Consider the following 20,632-nt stretch of genomic DNA (forward strand, 5'->3'; position numbering starts at 1 on the left):
TAAACAATAAGCAATGGTGTACGTATCTAAACTCAAAAGTTTCCTCTTTACTTTCCTTATGAAGGTTCACAACCCAATAATTTGTATAAAAAGAAAATCACTCTGCCTCTCTACTGAACTCTGGATGCTCTATAGTACTTGTCTGAAATACTCAATAAATTACCTTCAAGTAAACAAAACAGATTCCAAACTGTCTTTTTGTGCTGACCTGACACAGGTTTTCTCAGAGACTTGACAAAAACATGAGGATGATTAACACACTAATGATCCGGTTTCTCTGGAGCCTGTTTGGTTTTGGATGTTATCATATTAGCAACAAGAGTACTTTACAGTATTACCTTTACTTATGGTTAATCAAGTTGTAAGTTTGTGAGCTAAACTGGCCTCACTTCACTATCCCATCCGATCAAAACAACCTGGCCCGTACGGGGATCGAACCCGCGACCTTGGCGTTATTAGCACCACGCTCTAACCAACTGAGCTAACCGGCCTTGTTTACGCACACTCCTACCTACTTTTTTTTGGACGTACTATGTACATACTACAGTAAGTGTTGTATGATATAGAAGGGGTTGCTTTTGTGAGACACATAGACACACACACACGACACGTATTTATGACAGCCTGAAAACAGTATCAGGGTGAGTGAGGCTTCATACCTCCACAGAATGTGTGTGGGTGCTGATGATGAAGACCTGGCCCCCCGATGATGCCCAGAGATGCTCCTCCACCGCCAGCATGGCCTTGACTGGGAGGACTCCCAGCTTCAGCACCTTGGGCTTGTCACTGCACCACAAACCGTCTGGAAGGACAAACACAGTGTTGTAAAATCAATGAACAAATAAGTTAAAAAAAATAAATAAATAATTTCCCAAATGTGCTCAAACACAGAATACATAGACAGTACATCGAGCTGGGATAAGTTGTGTATATGTTGAAATATAAGTTACAGTGCAGTACTGTACATCAGCTCTTTAATATTATTTTCTTCTTTTGCAATTTTTCATGTAATAGTTAGAAGGGAGCGGCTCACTGAGGACAATTTAACAGTCAATCTGTCTTTATATATGTCGTCTGTAAAGGTGATCTGCAGCTCTGCAGAGTGGCCATTGATGGGTTTCACAGCCCTCACTATGAATATAGATGGGCTGCCAGGCTTTACTCAGAGCCGAATCCCACACACACCTCCTACACACTCTGCTCTACATGTGCCCGGGCACCTACAGCGCCAGCGATGAAACACCACATGGAGTGCCTTTATAAATATCAGCGTGTTGCGTTTCTGCAACTGTTCTGGTTTGGATTTCAATCAGTGTTTTCCTAAAATAAGAGAAAATCTAAGTTCTATTTTTGAAAAAACTGGACAGTGCATCAGTAAAATGGCTTTGAGCTAGAAGAGCCCTGTGTTAAATACCAAGTTCATTTCCTCCAGATACCACATTCCCTGAGCTAATCTAGCCCAGGAAGTGAATGTTGCCCGACCAGCAGTGTTTGTTTAAGAAACGGCACAAAGGCGGCTATTGAAGGAAGCCACACAGAGACAGAGAGGTGTGCTTTCAGAGGTACAGTTATGACTGGGGAAGTAAGGGTAATCTCCCAAATAAAGGAGCTAGGTGGGATTAGCATTCCAGCAGTGCCCTTTTTATATTGCTGTAATGATCATACTGTGCAGGTGAATGCACATGAGAAAGAAAAGAGAAAATAAGAAAAGGAAAGGAGCAGTGGAGGAAGAGGAAGAAAATGACACGAGTGCCAAGTTGGAGGCTTATGTAAGTCGTCTCTGCTGAAGCGAGTCTGCCCACATATCTCACATTTTCAACCATAGCATTCCTTCATGTCAGTGTCAGCTGCAACAAGCTTCTTATCGCAGTGTAACAAGATAAGATGAGATAAGATAGTCCTTCATTAGTTCCACGATGGGGAAAAAGAGGACAGTCAAAAACATTTAAAAAAAATAAGTAAGCATGTACTTTATACGCAAGAGAATTGGATAGTAGTGTATGTGTGTATAGAGTACCATATCTACCGTCTTCTTCTACGTCGTCCGATAAACTACATCAGTGGTCGACAACTGGGTCAAAAACACCACCAGAGTTTTTGGTGATTTGTTTTTTTTTGTTTTTTGTAATTTTGAGAAACTGTGAACTTGTAGATTGTAGCAGACAGCCACACACATGAACAGTAATCAAGCAAATTCAGTTTCATTTAAAGAAAGAACTTAGTAGATAGTATCAGAGTGAAATAAAACCTGATTCTAGTTGATCATGGACACATTGATTCTTGCTGCTGTAATATTGTTAATTTCCCCACAGTGGGACTAATAAAGGATTATCTTATTACGGCTTCAGTGCAGACAAACCAGGTAGGATGAACACAACAAGTTTTCTAACTTCACTCTGCACACGACGTCCAGCACACAAACAATCAAAAGTGACAGTTTATTGTAGAACTGTTTGAGGAGGACTCACTAATGGAATAATTCAGTAGTAGCTCCACAGAATGAACACAGGCCAAGAGAACAATCAGGTTTAGAACCGGCACTGCTCTAGTTTATTTCTTTAACAAAAAAATATGTAAACTATTCTCAAAAGGAAACAGCAGAGGCGTGACACAGAACGGCAGGACGGAGTTTATGATCTGAGTGTCTGTATGTGACGTGCGACCTTTGCCGAATCACTGCCTCTCTCTTTCTCCATCCCTCATAATACAGTCAGTCACAGAGGAAATAGCGAGCGTGGCAGAATGAGGCTGAGCGAGCCTCGGCATCAGACACACTGCATCAGCAGCAGAGGAGCATTTCTCTGCAGCGACAACAATAAACTCAGCACTGAAGGCTCAGTGTCTTCCATATCACTTCGCTGTGATGCTTTGATCAGATGACAGTGCAATGTCAAGGAATATAAGCTGATCATTTTTCCTACTTCTGCCGGCTTTCTTCTCTACAATTTAAACCGTGGGTCTAGTTTATATGCTAATGGTGTACAGGCAGCCGCAGTGACAAAGTACTTGAGCAGTCTCATAATCGGCATGCAGGGCACAGTTTCCCTACCAAACTATGCAGGATGACTCATGATTTCAGCACCGAGCTTTGTATCTCAGTGACAGCGCTGGAGATGGGTGGAAATTATAACAAATTAGAGTTTTAGGCGCCAGGAATTTTCTTCTGGGAAGTGATTTGACACACTTGTTGTGACAAATGATGAAAAGCAACTACAGCTCCAACATTCAGTTACACTGGCACACACTGTGCCACTGTCTAATAAGACGTGTGTGGAGGAAAAAAAGACATGAGTGGCCCAGAAAACATTCCTGAACGGTTACATATGCTGCATGTTTCTTCCAGGCAAATTGTAGCTTGACTGTGGGAGGAGTTTTCCTCTTTTTTATCCTCAGGCCATCATCCATATTCTCTCTGACTCTCTTTCTCTCTGTTTTGCACACACAAGCATTATCCTTAAATGTAAAAGTTCTCTGCAAGGATTATGTTTCTCCATGTTCCAAAATATGAATTCATCTTAACCAATACAGCGTGACATGCAGAGGAATCGGACAAGAACGGAGAAAACAAAGAAAGGGAATGTGTGAGAGGCTCCGAGACCGTCTGTTTGCACTGCTATGAAAACTAATAAGAGATAAAACAAAACGGAGAATGTCAAGGACTGAAGGATGAGAGCAGCCCAGATCCTTCTCTTTGCTGTCTGTGCTCGTCTGAGAGGAGCAGATTTTAAATAGGTCACCACTAACGAATTGGCTTCTCCCAGACAACGGAGCAAACGGAAACAGAACCTCGGCGCACAGCAGAAGAGCCCCCCCGAGCTTTCACAAAGAACCTCTGACTTAAACAGTAACGGCAACCTCAGAGAAAAAAAGCAGTTGGAGTGGACCATAAAACAACATCTCTGAAAATAACCCCTTTCATTCAGTGAGGACAAATGTGTAGCTGAGTTATTTTAGCCCCAAACTTTTCAGCATTTTAAGACATTAATTATCCGCCTATTGATTGAAGATGTCACCAGGTATGTTGCTTAACGTAAAAAGTGACAGCAGAGCTGTGTCTAAAGTTGCTGAATCCAAAAAGTCAAGTAGTAAAGTCGGCAACAAGTGCTCTTATCCACGCACAAATTACAAAACTCTGGGCAGGCACAGACTAAATATCTAAGAAAACAATGGCAGAGTCCACACTCAAAAAATCAAATTAACTCAGTGGATGGATTTCTGTTTTGCACAATAACAGTGATTTAACCTCGTAATCACCCTAATTATGGCTATTTAAGAGTATCAACAAACACTATGAAAGCAGAACTCTGTGAATGTAACAGATACACACATTTACAGACCCACACGCGCTAACACACACACCTTGTGATCTGGAGTAAATGGCCACAGAGCCGCTGACCAGGCCGGCGTACAGACAGGGTTTCTTATAGACCAGGCTGGTGACAGTGGACTTGTCTGGTGTGAAGAAATGCTGCAGACGTACTTTCTTGGACCGCTGGCTGCTCTTATACACGATGATACTGAGCAGGGCAGAGAGATTAGTTACCATTAGTACAGAACTTAATACAGAAACATACTTTAACATGCACTCATATCTGCATATCATCAGTAAGATATTGGCTGTAGATGCAGTATGTATGATTTCTGTCTTTACATCCGAGGAAAACAGAAATCTAAAAAAAAAAAAACATTCTCAAGACGCATTATGTGTTATATTTGACATAAATATAACTTAATGAGCTAAACTAGCAACAACAAATAGCACAAGATCGCAAACCGCAATGGATCAAAATCCCTTGTGTGTGAGTGTTGTTATGTTATTATGAGAAGTGTAACGAAAATCTTTTGGCATATCGTGAAACTGTGGTGGAACAAATTAGAATATGGTCGGCCACGAGGTCTAGATAATGAATAGGAAATGCTGCATTAAGGGAGGGGAGAGAGGGCATTAGCCTTGGTGGAGGTATGAGCTCTCAGAGCGCCCTTAAGTGTCCTCACTTTCTATGAAGCTGCTTTTCCAAAGTTCATTTAAAGTAATTCCAAATTCTTTTTTAGTAACAGCATTTCTCGACCTATTGCATGCAGTACATAAAGATGGTCTTAGCAACGATAGTATTAAATTCTGCATTGAGTTATGGTCACTGAAGTGCAGCTGGCCACCATGAAGGATCTTTCTCTGTGTTACTGATAAACTCTGGTGTCAAATGAAGGGGTCTAGAACAACACAACTTTCACAAAAATGTTTATGGTTGCTACAGATAGACTTTAAGACACACACACACTGTTTAACCATGTGTACCTGCCCTCCTCCATGCCCAGACAGACACTGGGAGAATCGCTGGCCTTCGCTGCAGGGACGTGGTTGTTTTCTGGGACCTTCTCGCCATTTTCCTGGGGTTGCTCAGTTGAGACAAAGGCCATGCACAGGATACGGGACTCCACATTGAAACACTCTGTCACCTTAGGACTGGAGTTCTGCATGGCCACAATGGCTATCTGGCCCATCTGGTTAGTGCAACTTGCCACCTGGACAAAAAAATATCAGTTTTACAGATGAATTTAACAATTTGAGGAGCCAAAGCCTGAGTGAACATCGTTCCAATGCAGAATGTGAAAGAAGATAGCAAACAATACAAAAGTATTTCCAATGTAATGCATGAGTAAAAACAAATGTCTCCACCCAGAGCAAAGTTTAATTACATTAGTGAGTGCACATCAAAACATGACGGACAATTTAAAAATCTCCTCTCTCAGTTTAACATCTTTCAGCAACATTTCTTATGTCACCTCACCATGAACATAAGCAACTGAAGATATGTTTATATATCTAACAGATCCAAGCAGCACCGCCTTAGCTTTGGTTATGAAATTCATTGTGTATTTTGAGAACAACTTAAATACTGAAGCAATAACTTTTAAACCCTAAGTGTCTTTCTCAAGGGCACATTAGACACTTAAATAAATAAACAGCAAAAATGAACCATCTGCTCTGCTGAGGCGGTTTTTGGGAAAATCAGTCTCCTTGAAAAACGAAGAGCTGGACTTGATGATAGAATACTGTCATGTATTAATAGTGTTAGCTGCTGAATATAAGCAAACTGCACATTTGCCAACAAACATTTGATAAGCTACTCAACACACTTCTAGTCCAAGACTCATGAGTTAATGTGGTGTCGGAATTATTATAAAAAAGAGTTCCTAACTGGGAGAATTCATGTGAACGCGATCTCAAGTCGGGAAAACAACTCGCTGAGTCGCTGAAATTTCTCCTTCATTACTCGTTGATGAGTTGCTGAAGTAATCGCTTAAAAACACAATTTACATAATTTTACAAGCTCTGAATAGTCAACAGCTACTGTCATCTTGTCAAATGTTACACTTTTGTCACTTTCAAATTTCATGTTCATCTCTCACAAGGACCTAACACCAGACGTTGAATAAATTATCTATAGCTGTCAGGCAGCGTTAACAGCATTTTGACAGCATCGGCCGTCAACATTAATTTGCATCTGTACACGTAAGAGACTGCCGATGTGCAATACCCCCATTTAAAACAACATTTCTCAATATAAAATAAGAAAAAAGGCAGATAATTTATATTTTATGCTCTGACCAAATTTTGAATTCAAAGTTGAGGCACATGAATGTGTTCCTACAGAGCTACAAATGTAGTTCTTCCTCTGGGTAGAAAAGAGCCTCATTACTGTCGGCAGCCACTGTAAACCGTGGAATAAGATCTTGTTTTGTGTATTTGTTTAGATCTGAGCTAACACTGCTTCTTTTCCAGGGGATGATGGGAAAAAAAATGTCTCACCCAGACGCATCCATGGCCCATGACAGGAGTGTCTGCTGTGCTCTCTCTGTTGACATGGGGCTCTGGGTTATGAACAGCACACTCCACCTGGGACAGGACAGGAGGAAGCAAGAGAGAACAGTAAGGTCAACAGATAGAGTCAATAAAACAGATGCAATACTAGTGTCAAGGGTTCAAGGTTGTCTTTATTGCCGTGCAAATGAGTGTTTATCAGCGTGAAGGTAGAATTGTCAAAGATCTGTGGTTCAGCCATGTTGAAGTAAATAATCTCAACTGGCCATGAAGTTTTTATTAGCGGCCATTTTTGAACTTTGTCAGCACTGATAGGAGTAGACGAGCTGCTGAGCTGCAGAAAAGAAAGAAATATGGTAGAGAAACAATAAAGCCATCAAAGACTGCTTGCTACTCTTCAACGGCCTAAGACAACTTCATTTTCTCCATACACCCTCGGCGCTATTAAAGCTACGCTCTAACCAACACAGCTAACTGGCCCAAAACACACATTAATAAGACCCCTCCCTTTTTATTTTTTTACTCAATCAATGCTGTCTCAACACATTTGCATGTTGTTATCTGACTGCAGTCAACAAATCAGTATCATGTAACAGTGTCAGGCCAAATAAAAAAACAAACATCTGAATCGAAAGATAATTTGTCTGTAGAGAATGTTGTGATTTACCCCCCCCCCCATTTCATAAGCTTCCATCGAATCATATGCAAATTTAAAGTGCTTTAACATGTCAGTCTAATCTAAATTGTGACATGTACAGGGATCACACCATCGACCGTACTGTAATTAGCACCATGCTTCAACCAACTGAGCCACACATGTCAGCTATTTTTGTCACGCAGGGTCAGTCGATGCTGGTGGAAACATGACTGTGTGACATACAAAGGAGAGTGTGACATTTGAGAGATCCACACAGCAAGAAGAAGAAAGACTAGGACGATCGGACAGTTGCTTTAAGATGGAAAAACTTAAACTATCATTAATAAAATAAGCATGTATAAACTAACTTACTACCTGATATGTGGTCAAAATAATTCCTGGGGATTGCCACAAACAAAAACATAACAAAAAACAACCCCCGCACTTTTATTTCACTAGTTATTTGTTTACTTGGCATGCACCAGCCTGATAATACTGAAGGGTTGAGATAGTATAGAGCATGTGAACAAACACGAGTCCATGTACACTGGCAGTGAAGAAAGTATTTATCAAGAGTTTCTGTAGGATGTTATCATATATATATCACATATAACAGTACTTTACAGTATTACCATTACATATGGTTTAATCAAATTGTAACTTTAGGAGCTAAACTGGCCTCATTTCACTGTCCAATCAAAACAGAGTGGCCCGTACGGGGATCGAACCCGCGACCTTGGCGTTATTAGCACCACGCTCTAACCAACTGAGCTAACCGGCCTTGTGAAGACTATTTTCACACTACACTAAGAACGCACACGCACTCACAAATACTAACACTGTTTAAAGATAACATCAGAGGTTCCCACCTTGAACTCCTGTAGTTTGGACATGACCACAGGCATTTGTCGTAGCAAGAGGGGGTGTTTCTGCTTTTTGATCTGGTTCCCATCATCCTCTGCAAAGAACCATCCCTGCAGGTTGTCCTCTTCTGATGTAAAAACATCCACAAGCAAATATGTTATTGATTCAATAGTGTACAGCACGCAGTGTGTTTTTACAGACAGAATCCCAAAGTTACACTGTAAAACTTCAATTACTCTCTTATTTTAATACATTTTAAACATTCTGCTACAGATTTCAATTTCTCATTGCATTCGTAGTATTAATTAACCTTACATGGGGAAGATGTTTGATATAAGTAATTGGTTAATCATAGGCAACTGAATAAAGGGATAGATACATATATAAATACAGTATATATACACTGTATAAATGCATGTTCAGTGTAGTGTAGTGTAGAGGCAGACAGAGTACAGTACCTAGAGCCAGTTTCGCCATTTGCAAGTTACTGATCCATGACTGTTTGATGGCTGGGCTCAAAGTATTGAACACTGCACTGAAGTACGTGGGTTTACCAGATCTGCAAACAGAGACAACAAAACACAAACAGTGATTACAAACAAAAGGAACATTCCAACATTGGATATGATCATATCTATATCACAAAATACAGGATACGATCAGTGTGTGTCAGGGGAACTGACAGTTAACTACTGTGTGTTGTCTGGTGTTTGTAGACTGTGGTGGATCAAGGAACGCAGGCAGAATAGTGAAAATGTTGTTTTGATATTTCCTGGTCATTTTAATTAAAAGAAAACAAATATCATTCTGCATGGGGTTCTAATTTAAAGCAGAAAACATGAACTGGCCTTCAGAGATCAGATTAGATCAGGCATTTTGAAATTACAAAAATAGATAAAAGTTAATATTTTAACATGTTAATGTCAACAGAGCTTTAAAAAAGTCTCATATTGCAGCGGGAGTTAAAATACGAGAGCTTTTATGAGCCAAACATCAGAGATGTACTCAATGATTTATGTTTTTACAAGACATGTGAACATCTCTTGCAGCCAGAGGGCCTGAATTAGGTTGTACTTTTTTTCTGAGCAGTCATGTCGGCGTTTGGATATTATTGTCGACACACCAGTCCGATGATTTGGGTCTTTTAGAGTATAATACGTAATAAGATGAAATGAAGTCAGCTCAGTTTGGGCTGAATCCCAGCAAAAGGGTCAATTGATTCTAGCTATTTATCACTGACTGACTAGACAGACAGTGACAGAAATGCGATAGGAGTCAATGTCAATTACCGCTTCTATCAGCAGCTCATATAGACATGGTGTGTGTGTGTGTGTGTGTGTGTGTGTGTTTGTGTGTGTGTGTTTGTGTGTGTGCGCGCGCGCATCCCTCCTGTCACTGGCTGATGGTGAGACGTGTTGTGTTGTGTGTGTGTTTTGCAACACAGGGATCAAGGAAGGAATAACAGAGGCACAGCTGTGTTTCTAAACATACCCGTGGATAATCTCACCAGCTGAATGCAGCAGGGGTGAGGGACGGAGTGAGGAAGCAAAAGAGAGAGAGAATGTAACAAAGTCAAAAATGAAGTTCACCCCGGGGGAATCATGTGCCGATTATAATAGAGTGTGTAAATGTGTGACATGAGCGTCCGGGTTCACCAGCAGCTGCAAACACTGATGCAGTTTTCCTCCCCTGAGATTCATGCCTCAGATTAGAGCTGCTGGAGAAACTTGTTTATCCAAAATATCCAAATGTGCTCTAATACTCTAATACCAAAGCTCCTCGATGGAAGGAGAAAGCAGGGTAAAAGGGGATAAAGACAAACCTAGGATAAACAAGACAAGGGTGGGGGGCTGAGACTGGAGGCTGTGACAGTGTTATATGTGCTCTCTGTATTAAAAAGCAATTAATGCTAAAGAGGTGTGTAAATGTGTGGGTAAAAAAAAAAACCAGACTTGTCTTGTTTTCCTGGCAGCTGGAGTTGGATCCTGCAGCGGTCAGCTGCCCTGATCTCCTCTTCCTTCTTCAGTATCAACCTCTGGAGACCTGATACCCAGTCCTGGGCCACGGTGGGGTTCACATTCTGTGCACAGGAAAATGGGACAGATAGAAAGGAACAATAAAAAAAAGAGGAGAAGGAAGTGATCCATTAGTTGTTTATAAGCATTTCATTGTCATTAAAGTAAGAAAACAATGGAGAGGAAAAGGAGAAGGAAACAAGTCATAATTTGTATGTCATATCATTTAACATTGATAAATTACCACTATATATAGAGACACTCGAACAACTTGAGATAAAAAAAGAAACATTACGTCACTTGACTTGAATGCAATCAAATAAAACAATTCAGTTGCATAAAGTAACTATAAGAGTCTTCGGCTAAAGTTGAATTATTCTAATATCCACAATGAGGAAAATTAATATACAGCACATGTGTAACAACTGTATAACTGTGAGTTACTGTTTGTTCAGTTAGTCCCATGAGAGATGACCACTGGTTTGTACTGTGCATAAGAGAGGCGACCAGGGATCAAACTACCAACCAATGATACAGCAGCAAACCTGCTCTACCACCAGAGCCATGACCTCCTTAAGAACAATATTACTGTTATTATCATTAAGAATATTAAATTCAATATTGTGAAAGTGCTTGGCCGAATACAGCTCACATTTTAGCCTTACCTGACCCCTCCTCATCAGTGTTTCCCTCCCTCCATCTCTGGGACACGTGTCTCTCTGAGAACCTCTCTGTTACTCTGCCTCCCACTCTGCTTCTGACAGACCGACCAGCGCAGCACAAAAACAGCCTCAAACTCTCACGCTGTGCTCTGCTAACTGAACATCCAAATCAGCAGCACCAACAGCTGTGTGCGTGTTTTTTTCTGTTACTGATTCTCTTTCAAACTTTATTAATCAATGACCTTATCAGGATTTAATATGATTCGATTTTTCTTGTGATTGTGATGAGTGAAGTTGCACAGTACCTGGTAGTTTCCTTTGAGGCTGCTGATCATGCTGGAGATCTGGTTGACTAGGCTGAGGTCATGGATTAGATTTTGCAGATCTTGGTACAACTGACCAGGACCCATGTAGAGTTTGTCTGCACAGGAACACACAAGAATAAAAATATTTAGACAAAGAGAGAAGTTTCTTGTTCTCAACCACCCTGCGAGTGTAAGCCCCCATTTTTTTCCCCCTGGAGTCATATGAGGTCACCATGACATTTGACGTTTGACCATCAAATTCGAATCAGTTATCCATGAGTCCGAGTGAACATTTGTACCAACTTTGAAAGGATTCCCTGGAGGTGTTTCTGAGATATTGCATTCACAAGTTAAAAAATATCCTGTCTGAAGTCAAAGTGACCACACACTTCAACCACCAAATTCTAATCAATTTATCTTTGAGTCCAAGAGAATGTTTGTACCAAATTTGAAGAAATCCCCTCAAGGCATTCCTCAGATAGTGTGTTCACAAGAATAGGAAGGACAAATAAAGAATAATGTCTCTGTTGCTGAGGCATAAAAACTCAAAAAGATTATAATAAATGTGAAGTTAAAGGTTTACTTCACAGAAAAATGAAAATTCACCCAATATCCACTCACCACTTTGCCGATGGAGGGGTGGGTGAAGCGTTTGATGCCACAAAACACTTTTGGAGTCTCAGGAGTAAACAGTGTTGCAGCCAAATCAAATACAATTGAAGTAAATTGTGACCTCTTCTTCAGATGTAAAAAAACAACAGTACATGCCTCCATACTGCTCGTGTGGTGTCATCCAAGTGTCCGCAAGCCCCAACATTCATATTGGACTTGAAACAGTGTCATTTACACCATTTATTAAGCCTAAATGTCCTCTGATATCCTCCTGTGTTCACGTTATCATGAACACACTGAAAAAAAACGCACACACTCTCACCCAAGGGCACGTGCAGGATGCACGTTCTCATCAGCTGACCCCTAACCCTAACCCCTACCTGTTTAAGATGGCTGTTTAGTTACTAAAAGTCAAAATTTTGTGTTACTAGAAAATTACTAAGCTTTGTTTGGGGTACAGCTACAAGCAACAGTCATCCCATCAGCTCATAAATTGTAATGACTTCTGTCCCATATAAAAAGCAGCATCCTTGAGCTGGAACAAAAACAAACAAAAAACACTCAAAATAAAGCAAAGAAACTGAGGTGAACGCTAAAGTCCCATGTCTCCAACAGTTCTCACACACAGTAATGAGTGAGGCCAGTCTGATGAGAGAAGCCGTTACATTGTAGAGACGAAGACAAAGATCAATAAGGGACAATCAATCAGTTTCCCACAGGAGCAGAGGCCGCTCTGCAAACTTGGCAGTGACTCTGACCAGTGTGCTGACTTGAAAGTGTTATATAATCAGGTCAGGATTTATAATCAGTCAGGTTTCAGAGGCCAAACACTGAATACTGTGTTTGCTTTGTCAAGTAAATGTATATCATCCTCTCTGTTCTCCACTTGTGTACCTACTGTATGTTTCAACTGGTTTTGTTAGATTTTACTGAAGTCAGATCTGAAAGATAATCTGCAATGACAATAGTAAAATCGATAATAACAACTACTTTAACAATGGCGACTGTTATACCGCATAATAAAAACCCAAATAAATGACTAAATAGGGACAAAAGCTTTATGTACCTACTGTATCTGTGCTGCTACGAGCTATTTGCTTTCTTGCTCAAATTAATAAACCTAATGATCATTGAATTACATGAACGGTTCAGTGATCTTTACCGTTACTGCGCTGTTCTGTACCAACAACGAAACAATGGCAAACATTGTGTGTGGCCACAAACCATTGCTGCACAGAAAACAGAGCCAGGCTCATCGAAAATCTCTCAGACACTCAAACACACTAACACAAACATGCAAGCACACACACACACAGATAATTATGACTATAGTCATGAAGAAAAGCACGCACGGAGAACAGCGTTTAGGCCTCTGAGTTGGCCAAAACTCCTAACTGACAAATTATTAAGGTAATTTGATCAAAAGACTCAATTAACGAGTACAGGACTCTTTTATTTCGGAACCTAACAACAAATATTTGAATGTGCATTCTTTTCTATATTAACTCTTCAGAGTGTGTATCGAGGGTAAAACTAAAATAGACTAAAACTGCCTTTCAATTCCTTGGCACCTTCAGCTCTGTTTGCTTCTGCACTTCTACTTTCTATTCTTCCTTTCCTTCCATCTCCTCCTCCTCGTCTTCTCCAATTGTCACCAAAGTCTGTCTGCGGCTCCAACTCCATGGCAACCCAGGCCGGTTCTCTCTTGAAGGCCTCGCGGAGCAGGCATTCAGGGGAGACTTTACCCCAGAAACGCATTAGTAGGTGGTCTCCCAGAGAATGCCTCCCTGTGAGTTTGTACACAAGAGGCGGCTCACACACTGAGAAACTCAGTTGGCCTCGTGCATGGGCTTGCAGCCCTGCTTACTGAAGCACACGCACTGCACAACAGGTCTACTGTAGCTGCATTGTTGCATGGATTTGGATCTCACTGATGTGGTCAATGACCTCCTACTTTATTGTGTTCAAGTCACTGGATCAAATCATAGCCACCCTACAACACACACTATGTTTATTCACTTAAAATGTTACGAAGCACAAATGAGAAACTAGAAACAAGATCCTTGGAATTACTCACTGGGAAATCTATGGAAAAGCCCGAGCAATGTTAAAATCAACACCAAACATTTATGGGTTCTTCCTTGGAACATGCAATGACTTGCCCCAAAATTTCATGGAAATCTTATGAGTTGTTTGTGGGTAATCCTGCTTACAAACAAACAAACAAACTTACAGGGGAGAAAACATTACTTCCTCAGTGGAGGTAATGACTTGAGGAGTGTCTTCTGCTCTTTTCTGACCACGTCACTGTTGACTCAACTAATTTCCTTGTCGTAAGGAGTTATTTGCCATCTTCATGGCTCATTGGTTTCAGTAAAAGGCTGAGAGACAGTGAGTTGAAACCAGGTCAGGGCAGAAATGCTGCATAAACCCTCCATCCTTGATGTGTCATATTATGAGCAAATGCAGCTACTGCAGTTTACTGTAACATAAAATATATCTCTATATTAAAACTATGTTTTAAAATTACTTTGACATTGACGAATGATGTATGTTAGTAACTGTGATCTGTCTAAACTCTCCTTGAAATAAATAGATGTACTATTAAAATAAACCTTTTGCTATTTATTACCTGTATTTGATAATATATTATATAAATATTATAAATATATAATACATCATAAATCACAAGAAGGAATATATATGCTAAATAAGACACAAGGAGGAATAGAATTAAATATATGATGAATAATAAGACACAAGGAGGAATAGAATTGCACCTTCACTGGACAGACCGTTCCCATAGATTACACAGGCACTGTGCAACCCTTTTCAAGTCCCATCCAACTTCCTGAATGGTGTTTTGTGAGCGCGCCAAATACCAAGACCTTTCTCACATAACAGGCCCGGGAGCATCTCCAGCAGCAGGCCAGCCACCCGAGCAATTACACATCTCACACACACACAAAGACAACTTTTCAACAAATGATAAACGGGCTGTGAGCGCAGCAGGGGAATGTTTCTTTAAACTACCAGTCTGTGTGGTGGTCTTGCATCTGATTTCCATGCAGCAGAGCGGAGAGATGAACAAACCAGAGAGATGACATCATGTGCTGAAGAGTCTTTTCATTGGCTTCGAGCAGCCTGGTCACTGAGCTGTTTTTGGCTGAATGCAGTGGACTGAGAGACTTTTTGTCTTTTGTTTCAACTAGTTATACATTCCTGGGCACATTTGTATGCATGCACAGACACACACACAAACAAAGACACACACAGAAGTGAAGTTGGTTCGAAAATAAGTAAATTGGAGTGAGGTAACCCAGTGAAGGCCTGGTATTGTTGACTCATACAATAATTCAGTTCTGTCAGATCTTTTTGAAGCACTGTGGTCAAAATTAACTTCCAAAACATCTAATTCAATAAACAGTTTTAAAAGTACAAGCCCGTAACACTGAGACCCATCCTCGCCCCAACCTTGACATCCTCAAGCCTTCAAATCCACACTATACACTTGGATCAAAGCTTTAAGATGACACTGTGTCAGTTGCAGCTCTAGTAAAAACCTGTCAGTCGGACCAGATGTTAGGCTTGTCTTTGCCATCTGTTACATATAAACCCAATGCAGTGGCTCATATCAGTGAAGCATCAGCAGACAGGTGGTCTGACAGGATGGTAAAAAAGAGGCACCAAATGCTGCTTGAACAGAGGTGAAAGGAACATGATTTTAAAAACGCTCACAATATTTTTGCGGTATCTTTATACTTTTCACCTATTCCTGCGATCAGGGATCGTGATGGCACCCTGATCATGGACTGTGATCATGCCGGCAGCTGAGCGTGGATAGTGGTGACCTCGTTAAACCCTATGAGACAAGTTGGGAATCGTGAGAATGCCCTATACAAGTAAAATTTGATTGACTGATTGACACTTGTGCACGTAAAATGAAATGATGATGTTGGACGATGGAGCGGGAAACTATTGCAGAGTAATGCAAAACATATATCCTTGGAGGGCAAAAATTATTTGGAAAGAAATTCTCCCTGTGACCCGTAGAAACTCGAAATTGGTGTGTATATATGTAATGCAGAAGAGGTCAATATTGAGCATCTACTTCACGTGCGACATCTGCACAACAGTTACACAGTTGTTACAGTTATACCATGTGCACTTGGATTAAATACATCCTGGTTGATAATCGTTTTTTTTCCAGCATAGATGGTGGACTAAATGCTGCAGCATCAACAAAAAAAACATCACAGGATTTATTATGAAATAAATGTGACACAAAGCAGCAAAGGACTGAGCCTTATGTAAGTGAATTACAGATGATGGAATAGAGGGAGAAGCACACTGAGTGAGAGCATGAGAGAGTGGATGAGCTCCATGGTAGTAATTCCAGTGCATTACCACTGGCAACTGAAAACATGGACCTCTGACCTAAGCTTGAATACATATAACCTTTGACAAACCAGGGATAACACAGCATCAAAACCATTCACCAGTCCAGCAACGTGCACAAACACACGCACACAGAAATATCTAGATCCCAGAATAAAAGCTGTAGCACTGTGACCACAAAATCACACGCTGTCGCTGTGCTCCTTGTTTGTCTAATCTGGGGTTCTTTCAAAGTGGCTGAGCAGCTGTGTGTGACAGGGGGATAACCCAGTGGAAAGGCTGAAATCATTGGACTCACCAGCCAACAGACCAGAAGGAAAAAATAACAGCTGGTGGCTGTATGTCAGTGCAGGATGAAACACCATTTTAAAAATCTCTGCAAGAGCCCAGCAGGAAACAACAATCAATTAAGATGCATTTATGCGTAACGGTCGTTGCCTATGCCAACTGTGACATCAACGCGACACCTTTCACTTTTTAAAATGGTGCAGCTCGGTGCAGCTCGGTGCAGCTCGGTTCTGTCGCTGAGAAAAATACAACACCACCGGAAAAATGCAAAGATGACTTAACAAAAATAAAACCGTTTTGGCATCGGCTTGTTTCCTCCAGGAAAGCCACAGAGTTTTTTTCCATAGTTTGCTGTAGAATGCCTCCAAACAGAAACTGCAGTCTAGGGGGCATCTGAGAATCTCTTTGCTCTCTCATGAGGGAGAATACTGATCTGTCTGTAGAGACGAACTTGTTAGTAGTTTTTTGCTTTCAGATGATCCCAGTTTGTGTATAGGCTATCAGCGCAGAGCGGGCGCCAAGTTAAAAGTTGCACCAGTAGAAATGATGGGAACAGTGAGTACAATCCAGCCTTTATTCTATGTATTTATGTAGAAGACAAGGTCTGTTGGTTCATTAAATTGGGACAAGTCAACGGGTCAATTTGTTCTGTCAAATGACTCCAGCTAGGACAGATAGATGGAGATATTTTAGTCACAACTGAGAACTTAATGAACCACACACCAAGCACAGGCAGTTACCTGAGAGACAATTATTGGCTCTGATCCCAGAGTCTCAAATCCACAAGGACTATACAGGGATCAATCCTCAACTACCTGATACTCTCTAATCACATCAGCTCATTGCACCTTTACTTCCGGAGCTCAGTGTGAAGAGAAGGAAACAAAGGCACGGACAAACAGACAAATGGGATGTGATGATTCAAAGCAACAGAATGCAACACTATGGTTCTTACTTGGCTTTGCGTTGATGACCACCTTCTCCCCAGAATGAGGCGCCTGGTAGCGGCTGCTGTCGACCATGTCCTCGCTGGATCCAAACTCCAGTACCTCGACGAAGCTCAATGGTACGCTCCACTTCAGGAGGAACTTCTGGTCAAGTGGAGCATTTCCACTGCCACTCCCGCTGCCATCCTGACATCTGGACAGAAGAAGGGGGTAAAGTGGCACTTGGTTTCATGGTGTTAGCATCTTGTTAGTGGAGAATATACTGTATGGGTGTAGGGGTGGAAGAAACGCTGAAGGTGGGATCAGGAGAACATGCCATGTGCAAAAGAGAGGGGGTGATTCTCACTCATTGAGAAAAAACATTTTTTGTACAAGTCTGCATGCATTTCCCAGAGGCAGCATGTGGTGACCTGCATGTTACAGTACAGGACAGAAGCTGAAAAGTCTGGGAACAGGGCTCTGCATGTCTCTTGGTTAAAAAATAAGCCATAGTGCGGCTGTATGGTCAAAAGTCACCCCCAGGCTCACAGTTACATACAATGCTAACCATCTTTCTTAGTAGGGAAAGTGACATATGCAAATGTCATGACCAAAACAAAAAAGAGACATTTCTTCCTAAGATTATATCGAGATCACAGGAGAAGGTTCAATTTAATGGTGAGATTAAGAGCAGGTCTGGTTTGTCGCTCTTACCGAATATTGGCGGTGGCACACATGAGAACATCATTGAGCAGGAAGAGGCGGCGCTCCTTGGTTTTAATGATTTCACCACGCTCATTGTAGACCGTCTCCACCATGTCGTCTGAGCGAATCAGGTAGCGGCTGCCGCTACTCAGAAGCTAAAGGACAGGGTAGATTAGTCAGAGTGATACAATGTTGACGTAAAGTGGGTGTTTGGATTTCTGAATTAGGTCTTTGTTTAGTTAACATAACCTTCTTCAGAGACCAAAATTACCTACATACATTTCAACAGGTTTTATTTGGTTACACAAGGAAATAATTCTAAAGCATTTCAGCCAATAGAGCCTTGGATAAAATCTTAAAATGAACACTGCCATATGTTTTCAAACTCAGAGTATCCAGGAAAAATACAGTGAGCTTTAGTCAAATTTCATCCTGCTCTTCCGTCTCACTTGTTTCCTGTCCCTCCACTGTGAAACCACCTATTCTGGATAACAGCATATACTTTCAACGATGACTCTGAACAATTAAAGGCTATGAAGAGCAAAACTCCTCTGCCTCATGTGGGGTATCCTGTAAACACTTGTTCCTACACAGATGCTACATAGAGGGGGTGGCTGCAGTTAGACAAATAATTATACCTTAGGGAAAGCTGGTGTTGTGGGCACATGTTGTGCTGAGCAACGGGCTAAAAATATGGCATTCAGTCAGGAGAATAGTTGGTAGAAAATGTGGAGCTCAAAGTGCCTGATGGCTGCCCACACTGGGACAGAGGGAAATGCGTCAGAGTTTGCTGAAACAAGCAAACGTAGGCCATTACTAGGCGATTAACTTAGAATGGCACTAAGTAGAGCGCATACCATCGCCGAGGCCCAACATTCCCCTTGAAATTCATTCAAGCTGCACCAAATTGTACCCACTCATAGATATTAGTTACCTAAATATGACAGATTTCTATCCATGAATTTTTTTCTGAGAAATCAATGAAAATGTGGAAAAACAAAATGTGATCTCAAACTACAGAACACATGCCAGCACACAAGAGAAAGAGACAGACCTTGTTGAGGTAGCGTTCGTTCATGGCCTTTGCAATGTGGCGGATCTCACAACGCTGATCAGCTTCCCTTTTCTTCTCATTGAGCTTTTCCGCCAGCGTCTCCAGTTCGGTCAGCGCCATCTGAAGGGCCAGGCGGTCCGCATGACCCACCGGTGTGTTCTTCAGCATGTCCTGATGAGGAGCGACACATTAGTCTGCCGTTTGTTGATTAGGACAATTGCTCATTAATCGTCATTAATCTAATAAAACCCCTTTTTGAGAATTTGATGCTCTCTTTCTACACTTAGAAAGCAGAGGATTTGATAATAGAATCAATGCATATTTCAAATCCTATTATCATGAATATACAAGCTATTCTGATTGGCGTTTATAGCATGTACATATATATACTTTAAAAAAAGCAAGAGGCAAATTAAAAATCAGTGAAACAAATAAATAAAAGGGATTTAAAGAGATCTAAGGAAACCATTTCCCTTTAGAACGCACCTTGAGTTATGCACTTGGAAAAACCCAGTGTGTGACTTATGTGCATAGCTCTCCCCCTGCTGGTCAATGTACATATTACACAAGGAGCTAAAAATAAGACTTCATAATACCTGAAGGAGTAAAATGAACTGTGGGAACCTCTGGATAGGTTTCATCATCAGGCCATACAAAGTCATTCTGTCACTGCTGGTCTCCTGGCTATGCTGCAGGTGAGAATACTGGTTAGTGCGGTTAGTGAGGAACCAGTCAAACTGATTTTAGGAGTAGGACTACAACACATGAACATAATTTATGTTATAGTTGTTCAAAACATGCTTCGGTTTTTTTTTTGTGTGCTTTCCACTAAATGCACCAGAGTAGAAAAAGGATAAACAGAGAATACATATGTGTGTTTTTCTGAAAAAGGAACATTATTTGTGACAATTATTAAAAAATGTTATTCTGAGCATTTCAGTGTTGCTGTCAAACCTTGAGGAACTCCAGGAAGCCAGGTTTGGATGCGCACGTCTTCCTCACCACCGCCATTGCATTGCTGAAGTTGTTCACATACTCACTGTAGGCATCCAGCACCATAGACTTTGAGAACTGTTGAGAAACACACAGATTTTATGTCTTGGGTCTGAGGGACACCAGGAATCTCAAATACATTGCATTGCCTGACAAGCCATTAGCCTCTGGGGGTAATATTTCAGGGCTTCCGGTGAAGACAGCAGATATTCGGGTCAAGACTCTATCTTCTGCTCGCTGTACACTGTTTACAGACTGTAAACCTTTCTCCACACAAAACACACTACTTGTAGGTCCAGATGACATTTTGGCTATTCTCTATTAACGGCTATCTGCATATGAATGCATTT

The 20,632-nt window shown here is 41.1% G+C and overlaps 1 protein-coding gene and 2 non-coding genes across 4 annotated transcripts in view; all 3 read right to left on the reverse strand.

Moving 5' to 3' along the window:
* arhgef10 (Rho guanine nucleotide exchange factor (GEF) 10) overlaps positions 1 to 20,632 on the reverse strand; it is a 59,963-nt gene that overhangs the window by 12,336 nt on the left and 26,995 nt on the right. For both annotated transcript variants that reach the window (XM_020085135.2, XM_020085134.2), the window contains 13 exons: positions 20,244 to 20,360; positions 19,886 to 19,978; positions 19,290 to 19,460; positions 18,245 to 18,390; positions 17,560 to 17,744; positions 11,307 to 11,422; positions 10,277 to 10,404; positions 8,783 to 8,883; positions 8,330 to 8,451; positions 6,812 to 6,898; positions 5,297 to 5,523; positions 4,360 to 4,517; positions 660 to 802 (listed from right to left, as the gene is read on the reverse strand). In XM_020085135.2, coding sequence (XP_019940694.2) covers positions 660 to 802; positions 4,360 to 4,517; positions 5,297 to 5,523; positions 6,812 to 6,898; positions 8,330 to 8,451; positions 8,783 to 8,883; positions 10,277 to 10,404; positions 11,307 to 11,422; positions 17,560 to 17,744; positions 18,245 to 18,390; positions 19,290 to 19,460; positions 19,886 to 19,978; positions 20,244 to 20,360 — 1,794 coding nt within the window. The remainder of the gene's footprint in view (positions 1 to 659; positions 803 to 4,359; positions 4,518 to 5,296; positions 5,524 to 6,811; positions 6,899 to 8,329; positions 8,452 to 8,782; positions 8,884 to 10,276; positions 10,405 to 11,306; positions 11,423 to 17,559; positions 17,745 to 18,244; positions 18,391 to 19,289; positions 19,461 to 19,885; positions 19,979 to 20,243; positions 20,361 to 20,632) is intronic.
* trnai-aau (transfer RNA isoleucine (anticodon AAU)) lies at positions 418 to 491 on the reverse strand. Its single transcript has one exon. It is a non-coding gene; the product is annotated as a tRNA-Ile (tRNA).
* trnai-aau (transfer RNA isoleucine (anticodon AAU)) lies at positions 8,168 to 8,241 on the reverse strand. Its single transcript has one exon. It is a non-coding gene; the product is annotated as a tRNA-Ile (tRNA).

The sequence above is a fragment of the Paralichthys olivaceus genome, chromosome 12, assembly GCF_024713975.1.
Source record: "Paralichthys olivaceus isolate ysfri-2021 chromosome 12, ASM2471397v2, whole genome shotgun sequence".
Taxonomy (NCBI): Eukaryota; Metazoa; Chordata; class Actinopteri; order Pleuronectiformes; family Paralichthyidae; genus Paralichthys; species Paralichthys olivaceus.